General features: G+C 42.7%; 2 protein-coding genes across 2 annotated transcripts; both read right to left on the reverse strand.

The window, feature by feature from the left end:
- Positions 1-1,166: 1,166 nt before the first annotated feature.
- LOC137581137 (uncharacterized) lies at positions 1,167-5,142 on the reverse strand. The gene is made up of 3 exons (XM_068295321.1): positions 4,625-5,142; positions 3,538-4,537; positions 1,167-1,247 (listed from the first exon to the last, which is right to left on the reverse strand). The coding sequence occupies exons 1-3, from the start codon at positions 5,140-5,142 to the stop codon at positions 1,167-1,169; spliced, it is 1,599 nt and encodes a 532-aa protein (XP_068151422.1).
- Positions 5,143-5,591: 449 nt separating this feature from the next.
- Positions 5,592-8,840, reverse strand: LOC137581147 (uncharacterized). The gene has a single exon (XM_068295330.1). It carries the CDS (start codon positions 8,838-8,840, stop codon positions 5,592-5,594), a length of 3,249 nt encoding a protein of 1,082 aa, XP_068151431.1.
- Positions 8,841-9,628: the final 788 nt, after the last annotated feature.

Here is a 9,628-nt window from a genome sequence, read left to right on the forward strand (position 1 = left end):
TCTACACACCCGATGCGATGTCTGTTAAACCTTGAAATGTGTTAAGAAAAGTTATTTTTTCAAGAAACAGAAACTCCCACAGTACCGATGCAAATTCTGCATATTGACCTTTACTCAATAAACAACAACACAATCCTGACAATTATAGACAAATTCAATAAATTCGCAATGGGATATACAATGGAAGACCACTATTGACAGGACAATCACATTCAATAATGAACACGATTACTTACAAAAACTAAATAGCTTCCAAAGCATAATCTATCCAGAACTCAGACAAGAGTTACAAAATACCAAAAAGATTAGGATATAAAAAGCAAACGAAAACAGAAATAACCCCAAAACATTAGAACCAGATGAAATAGTATTCAGGAAAGAAAATAGGAGTAATAAGTTGTCATCGCGTTTCTCTAAGCATCGAGTTCTGCAAGATAAAGGGATTACACTAATTACACACAAAAATCAAAAATTACATAAGTCCAAAATCAAAAAAAAGAACACAAAATAATAAGTCAAATACTTCACAGGTACCCCCAAATTAAGCCAGAAATGCTGAAGGTACAACAATTGACCGAAAATGATAAACTCCTTCAGATTAAAATGGGTAATGGCAAAATTATTAAGTCACATAAAAATCTGATTCATAATAAATCTAAACAATTTTCAAAAAAATTTAAAAGACTGAATTAAATTTGGCACAAATTAAACAAGACACATTCTCAAGAACGGACAGAGGGCAACAGGAATATAAAATAACAGGCGGAGTCCCACAAGATTCGGTTCTTGGCCCAACCCTGTGGAACGTCATGTATGACGCAGTGCTTCACCTGGACATGTAACGAAGGACGTAGATCATTGGATTCGCAGACGACATAGCAGTGATCACAGTGGCAAAGGTCCTGGGAGAGGCAGAGGACAGGACCAACGAAGCCGTGCAATCAATTGTATCCTGGATGCAAAGGAATTCTGTCTCTGGCTGCACACAAGACAGAGGCCGTATTAATCAGCAGCAGGAAACGTGTGGACTGCAATCATCCATGTTGCAGGATGCGTCATCCGCTCTAAGCCGGCAATAAGATATCTCGGGGTGATGGTCGACCATAGGCCAACATATAAGCACTATCTGCAACATGTAGCCGACAAAGCAGCAAGCAACATCAGCCTTAGCAAGGATAATGTCCAATCACGGTGGCCCCCGACAGAAAAGCAGATGGCTCATCACCACGGTGGTACGATCCGTACTCCTATAGCAAAAATATGGGCTCCAGCGATGGCGATCCAGTCACACAGCCGCGCCTGCAGATCGCAATACAGAGCCTGTGCGTTATGAGTCATTTGTGCGTTTCGAACTGTATCCGAAGATGCTGCCTTAGTCATATCAGGTATGCTGCCACTTGATATTGTTGCTTTAGAGGCCAGAAGCAACAGTAGAGCAGCTCAAAAAAGAGGTGTCCATTCGCACATGACAGGACCGCTGGCGCCATTCTTCCCACGGACGCTGGACAAACCGCCTTATACCTAATGTGCGGAAATGGGTGAGCCGGCCTCACGGCCAAACAGATTTTTATTTGACGCAACTCCTAACGGGACACTGGTGTTTTAAATCATATTTGCATAGATTTAAGCACGAATCTGACCCCTACTGCACATACTGTACGGGGCCGATTCACTGCTGAACGGGAAAAGCTAATCCAAGGCATTGGGAGGCCATTCATAGTCCATGACTTAATGGATATCTTACTTGACTCGCAAAACAGTTGGCTCGCAGTTAGCCACCTAGCTGCGGTGATCATACAGTCCCTGCGTCGCGCTGAACGTCAGCGCAACCAGAATTTAGTTCAGTTTTAGTGCGGCGAGGTGACCCCTAACCAAGGTCGATACCAAGTCCCACACTTTTGGGCTTTCAATGCTTTCCCCCTATACAAAAAAAAATTCTCAAGAAATAGTTAAGGCAATCGAAACAAAATTTTAAATCTTTAACACAAGAACATAATGACATTCATTGACTGCAGTATATCGCCAGAATTAACGTCAATCTTGATTTATTGTATTGTATCATGTTCTAGAATAACAACATTACAATGTATACAAATATATTGTATCAATTAGTAACAATATTTATGTGCGCAACATTCAAGTACATTTGCCTGTTAAGCAACATAACCACCCATGAGTGCATGGTGCTGGACAATTGCTGCGTCGGAAAAATTAACACGCGCGGCCACTCAGGCCCAATATGCAATATGATACATCCTCACTCTCTCGCTGCGGCGACATATATACATACATACTCTTATGTAAACATTATACATTTATACATTTATACATTCATACATTTATACATAAATATGTTTATACATAAGCATACCGTTCCTCTGCCTGCATTGCCAGCAGCGCAGCTACGCGGTTTTAGCTATAAAGAACAATTGTAATAGAATTAAGAATCATTGAATAAACCATACTCAAAACGACAAGACCTGCTTGTGTTTTAATTTATTAAATTCCAAAAAGGATTCTACATCGAGCATATTACATGGTGACCGTGACAGGACCCACTAACTTATAAAAAGTGACCGGAAGGCAAAGCGGACCTAGAATATAAAAGGCAACAACGTTTGGAGGTGCTGAGCAGAATATCATTTACGTGTGGTAGGCAATCCGCCCACTACACCAACGTTGGGCAGCATCATGAGGATGAATGAAGAAAAACAAAAAAACATATATACAAAAGTAAGTAGAGTTATGGGAAAAAAATCCGGTGTGGTAAAGACGTTAAAATCCAGAAAGGCTGAAATTTTGAGGCCATTAAACAGCCCAAATACAATAAGTTGGAATACCTCGGTGAGATTAAACGCCGAGGTAGAATTCATAAAAAGCCAACTGGGCGAAAAGAAAAGTAAAACCACAACCGAAATCCCATACTCTACGATACACAACGTGGCAAAGACAAAATCAAAAATAACGCCACAACCAGAGAAAGAATTACCTATCCTATCGCCAGAATTAACGTAAATCTTGATTTAATGTATAACCATATAGATAATATTGCAGAGAGCAATATTACAAAAATTAATGTTAAGCCAAAATTCATATTAGACAAAATAGAATTGTTAATAATATGAAAATAAATAAAATCAGACAAATATCTATACAGGTTATTAGATTTAGAAACCTATATTAATGAAATCATTGTTATTGATGAACAATAAACCACTGTGTTTAATATCTCATAAGAACTTAACTTTATTTTTACTTAAACTTCACTGAACTGTGTCTACCACTGCCAGAACACGTCTTGATCGTTCGTTTGCTTGCTTATTACTAAATTTTCAATTCTTACGCAACTACGTAGGTCATATAGGTTTATAAAGAGTGACAGAGACAGAGCATACCAGACTGACGCCAGTATATTCTAGAAAACTTAAGACAAAATACAAAAACAAAAGCATTGTGAGATGTGCAAGATCATTCATGAGTCTTTGCCTTGCTGCGTATAGCAATGCAAGTCCAATGACAATTGGTTCCTCAACATACCGCCTCCCCCTGAAACTCCGTTTCTGAACCCGGTAGGGCTGCAATCTTTGTGATAAGGCGAGTGACTTCTCCTGATTTGGTGAGAACCTGAACCGCTCTGACGAGGCCATCATCTCCTGTGAACACCTGAGTTACCCGTCCTAAGAGCCATGCCGATGGAGGCGCGTTAGAGTCCGTGATGAGTACAAGTTTACCGATCGCAATGTTTGGTAACTTGGTGGTCCTTTTCGGGCGCTGTTGTAGCGATGTCAAGTATTCTTGATGCCAACGCTTCCAAAATCCTTGAAGCATTGCTTGAACATGCTGCCAGTAGCTCAATCGATTGGTCGGAATCTGCAAATAGCCGTCTTCAGGAACTGCTGTATATGTTCTGCCAATTAAGAAATGTGCCGGTGACAGGTAGGCAATTTCAGTATCCGATGCTGTGCACAATGGTCGCGAATTAACGACAGATTCTATTTGCGAGAGCAGTGTGTGCATCTGCTCAAAGGTGAGGACGTTGGTTCCTATTACACGTCGCAAATGCAGCTTAACCGAGCGTACTGCCGACTCCCACTTACCACCCCAGTGTGGTGAATATGGAGGAATAAAATTCCATTTGATGCCTTGATCCGCAAGGGCTTTTGAAACGACATCATTGTGCTCGCGTGAAGCGAGAAGCTGTACCATTTCGTCTAGTGCACGTTTTGCACCAACAAAGTTGCGCCCGTTATCGCTATACATTTGGGAGCACTTCCAACGACGAGCCATAAAACGTTTTAATGCCGCCAAGAATGTGTCGGTGCTGAGATCAGTGGCCAGCTCCCGATGAAGAGCTGAAGTAACCATACATACAAACAGGCAAATGTAGCCCTTTTCCTTCCTGGGGTTTCGTCCCTTGTGAACCTTCAACAAGATAGGTCCAGCATAATCGCATCCAGTATGCTCAAATGGAAAGGCTTGTCGCACTCGAACAGCCGGTAAATTGGCCATTAACTGATTTGCTGTGTGATGGCGCTGTCTAAAACAGTTTAAACACTCATGTGTGATACGTCGAATAAGGTTTCGTGCGCCAATGATCCAATATTTCTGGCGAATTATTACAAACATTGCTGAAACTCCTGGATGAAGATTGACCTTGTGCTCATGTTTCAGCAGCAATTCCACAAGGCGATGTTGTTTCGGCAAAACTACTGGATGCTTGGCATCTGCAGGCAATTGCGACCTTTCCAAACGTCCACCCACACGTAAAATTCCATCTTCGTCAACGAAGGGAGATAGTTTGCTTAAAATTGATCGTCGCTCCACCGATTGCTTCCTCAAAAGCAGTTGTCTATCGTCATTGAATTGATTTTGTGCCTGTCGTAGGCAAAACTTCCTTGCTCTGGTAACTTCATCGAACTTTAGAGGTCCTGAATATTTAGACTTGCTTGATTTGATTTGATGAACGAAGCGGAATACATATCCGACCACTCGAACCAGTCTGATCCAAGATGATGTCCTTCCGAGTAGTACCTCAAATGGGGAATCCTCAATATCCTTGGAAATGGTTGTCAAGATTTTGGTTTTGAACTCAAGTTCTGCTGCTGGCTTGAGAATTGAGCAGCAAGTTGGTGGTCTGTTCATTGTCTCTGAGTATAGTATACAGTCGTGCAGCCAAGATGGTCCCTTCCACCAAAGATCAAAGTTAATTAAGTCACTCGCTAGCATGCCTCGTGATGCACAATCCGCAGGATTCTCTTTAGTGCTGACATGTCTCCAAGCACTACGTGGTATGGTCTCTAGTATTTCTGCCGTTCGGTTTGCAACAAATGTTTTAAGTTTACAGGGTTGATGCGAAAGCCATGACAAAACGATTGTAGAATCGGTCCATGCGTGTATCTTAACATCCTTCTGGCGCAGACCAGACCTTACTGCTTGGAATAAACGAGCTAATAGTAGAGCTCCGCAAAGTTCCAACCGTGGCAACGACTTCTGCTTTAATGGTGAAACTCTTGTTTTAGCTGCAATGAGTGCCACTCCGATGCTTCCATCTAGGTGTGTCACACGGTTGTAAATGACAGCAAAGTAAGCCTTTAACGAAGCATCTGAAAATCCATGGAGTTCGATACAAATCGTGGTATCTTCAAGTTCCTTAACGTGAAAATGTCCTTTCTGAATGTTTGCCATAAGTGCGCTTGCTTCATTGGCAGTTCCGAGTCCCAATCCAGATTAAGCAGCCATAATTCATGGAGCAGAATTTTAAAATTGATCACCACTGGCGCCAAAATGCCGAGTGGGTCAAAGATGCGTGCCGTGTCAGATAGCACTTGTCGCTTCGTACAAGTCATATGTTCCGATAATGAAACCTTATATGTTAGGACGTCTTCTCCAGGACGCCAATGCAGCCCAAGCACCTTTGCTGCCATCTTTGAGAAATTGATTTCATTTCCCTCGTTGCTGGCAATTTGTTTACTATTCGAGACCCATTTGCTTAGCTCCAATTGTGCCCGTGACATAAGGAGTATCAGCTCTTCCTTAATGTCGAGCAGTTCTTGTTCGTTCATGGCTCCTGTCAGTACGTCATCGACGTAGAAATCATCCAAAAGTATCCTAGCCGCCCTTGGAAACTCGTATTCGTGATCAGTTGCCAGTTGTTCCAGCACTCTAACTGCCAGAAACGGTGCACATGCCGTGCCATAGGTGACTGTGGTCAACTTGTAATGCTTCAATGGTTCCTCAGGGTCTTCTCTCCAAAGGATTCGTTGAAAATTCTGATGTTCAGGGGCCACTAAAATCTGTCTGAACATTTTGACGATGTCCGCAGAAAATACGAATCTGTGCATTCGAAAACGCAGACAAACGTTGAAGAGGTTGCGTTGTATACATGGGCCAATGTGAAGTGCGTCGTTAAGAGATCGTCCATCCCGATCTTGAAATGATTCATCGAACACCACCCGCAGCTTGGCGCCTATGACTGGATGGTGTGGCAAATAGAATGACTTCTTACATACGTTTGTGTCTTCGTCTGCAGCTACTTCCTTCATGTGACCCAGCTGGATATACTCTCTCATAAACTGAGTATATTTTAACTTCAAGCTGGAGTCCTTCATTAGACGACGCTCGACTGCGAGAAAGCGCGATCTCGCTCCTTGAAATGTATCCGCAAATTGTGGGTTTTGTTCCTTGAAGGGCAAATCGACTATGTATCTTCCATTCGAGTTGCGGTTGTGGGTACGCCGGAAGTGCGTTTCGACCTTTTCATCCTCTTTGTTTACAGTTGTGTCTGATGGAACTTCCTCTAGTTCCCAAAATCTTTGCAGTAGTCCATCTATATTAACCGTAGTCAGCAATGACGTAGATGATGTTTGCAATCTTGAAGTGTATACCGATGTGATTACCCATCCAAATATGGTGTTAACTGCAATAGGGTGCCCTTGACCATCGCATAACTTCTCTCCGGTGAGAACTAACCAAATGCAATCATTGCCCAGCAAAATGTCGATTGAGGCGTTAGTTCTGAAGTCAGGGTCAGCCATTTGGTATCCCTTAAATACCGACAGTACTGAAGCATCAATGTTTTCACGTGCCAATGGTGAGGTGATCTTTCCTAAAATGTGAGCTTTAATATCGATGCAATGACTCGACACACGAGACATCATCTGGAGAGAGCAGAAACCTCTGGTTATTCCCGCCTTGACGTCTGAGATGCCCGATGTGGCAACTCGAAATGGCGAACGTGCAAGCCCCAACGTCTGTACGCACCGTTCCGAAATGAATGACAAGTCTGAGGCGCTATCCAATAAAATACGGCACGTCAGCAAGGCTCCTTGAGAATTTCGGACGTGTACCAATGCAGTAGGTAGAGTGCTTCTTCGTTGGCCATTTGGCTTACTGGGTCTGGTAACATTCATCATTGCTATCGCTGATGCCGCTGGTGACTCCTCAGAAACCTGGCCTGAGTTGCCTTGGTGCTGCTCTGAGCTATTTTGCTGTGTAGAATGGCCTTCATGCAGCATAGAATGATGGCGGCGCTTGCAATACTTGCAAGAAGACTTCGAGCCACAAGCGCTTACTCCATGTCCAGTTCTCAAACAATTAAAACACATATGTTTCTCCTTCGCAAAGGTGTAACGTTGCTTGACAGTCAAGCTCTGGAATTGAGGACAAGACGACAGTATGTGCTCAGTACTATGACATTTCATACAATTACCTGTAATGGCAAGCATGGTGCGTGCTTGCCTTTTTCCCTTTTCATCCCTCGGTTTGCTCGCTACATGATCGATAACTTGACTGAGCTCAAGGCGATCGCATCGTGAGTCCAAAAACTTGAGCAACTCTTCAATGGCAGGATTTTCGATATCTTGGCTTTTGTCGATCCATTCACGTCGGGTAGCCTCATCAACCTTGTTGATGAGCAAGTATATGAGCCAACAGTCACGGCCCGTTTGTCCAGAAGCGTCTAAAGCCCGAATAACATCACTGGCTCCGCAAGTCAGAGCGCGTAGCGATGATGAGTTTTGCCCAACAGCTTTTGGCAATGCGGTGAATGTGTCCATCAGTAAATTCACCAAGTAACGGGGCTTTTCATATCGATCACTCAATGATTTCCATGCAGTGACGTAATTTGCATCCACTACGGGCAGATGCTGGATGAGTATCGCTGCTTCTCCTATGACACATGACTTAAGGTGATGAAACTTTTGGATATTCGTTAAAGTTGTCTTTCCGTGAATGGTACTCTCAAACAGGTCTTTAAAGGCATGCCATTCCTTGTAATCTCCACCGAAGGGCTTGATGTTGATTTTCGGTAACTCACAATCTCTTGGTGCCGCTGTTGCAACCGACTGTGAGCCTGACGAAGACGAAGATTGCTGTGGCGAGAGCAATCTCTCAACCAATAGTTGCTGCTGCTCCATTTGCCGTCGCTGGTGTTCCATTTGACTCTGCATCTGGAGTTGTAGTTGTTGCTGTTGATTCTGCATTTGTTGCAGAATTCCTTGGAAGAGCGAACCATCGTTACCAGCCGCGCCGATTTCTTCCAACTTGCCAGACGGAGCCAAGGCAGCTCGTAAAGCCTTAAGGCGGGCATTTGCTATTTCATATTTCTCCTCGTATATCCCGAAGTCTTCGGTAGGGTCCACATAACCCTCTAGTTTGTCGTATTTGGCCAATTCGTCGCCAGACTTCACGAACTCGTTCCACGCATTGGACAAAGTTTCCAATTTGGTGTCAATTGCGAAGACGTCGGCATCCTGTGCAGGATTCTCTGCATATCCATATATGCGGGTAATGGTTGTCTTCAATCTTCCTCTGGCCTTTATGAATGTTTTCATTTCCTCCATGATGAAATACCAAGAAATCTCCACTGCTTGTGTGGACCAAAAATTTCAAGACGCGTCTTTTTCCAGAGATGTGTTCCCTCACGATCTCGTCGATTATATCGATAACAGATACCGATAGGCGAGTGGCGCCACCGTTTGTCCGCGCTTTTTCCAATAAGCACGCGATTGTCTATTCGATAGTAGGCCAGAACTATCGACTACTAACTTTGAGGTTAACAATTAATTGCAACCACGTTGCAACAAATTATTAAGCAATGAGTAACAAACAAACAATGCCCAACGATCCGGCTCGAAGGACCAAATTATGATGAACAATAAACCACTGTGTTTAATTTCTCATAAGAACTTAACTTTATTTTTACTTAAACTTCACTGAACTGTGTCTGCCACTGCCAGAACACGTCTTGATCGTTCGTTTGCTTGCTTATTACTAAATTTTCAATTCTTACGCAACTACGTAGGTCATATAGGTTTATAAAGAGTGACAGAGACAGAGCATACCAGACTGACGCCAGTATATTCTAGAAAACTTAAGAGAAAATACAAAAACAAAAGCATTGTGAGATGTGCAAGATCATTCATGAGTCTTTGCCTTGCTGCGTATAGCAATGCAAGTCCAATGACAATTGGTTCCTCAACAGTTATATTTAAGATAAAAGGTCCCATTTTTGACCCATCTGTTTACAAACTTATTCATGTTATCCCATTACCATTTAACATAACAAAAATGTTAGTTTTACCAAATTACTTAACTCATAACCTAGCTGGCAATATACAATACTTTAAGC

This window comes from Drosophila tropicalis, unplaced genomic scaffold (genome assembly GCF_018151085.1).
Source record: "Drosophila tropicalis isolate 14030-0801.00 unplaced genomic scaffold, ASM1815108v1 contig_130, whole genome shotgun sequence".
Taxonomy (NCBI): domain Eukaryota; kingdom Metazoa; phylum Arthropoda; class Insecta; order Diptera; family Drosophilidae; genus Drosophila; species Drosophila tropicalis.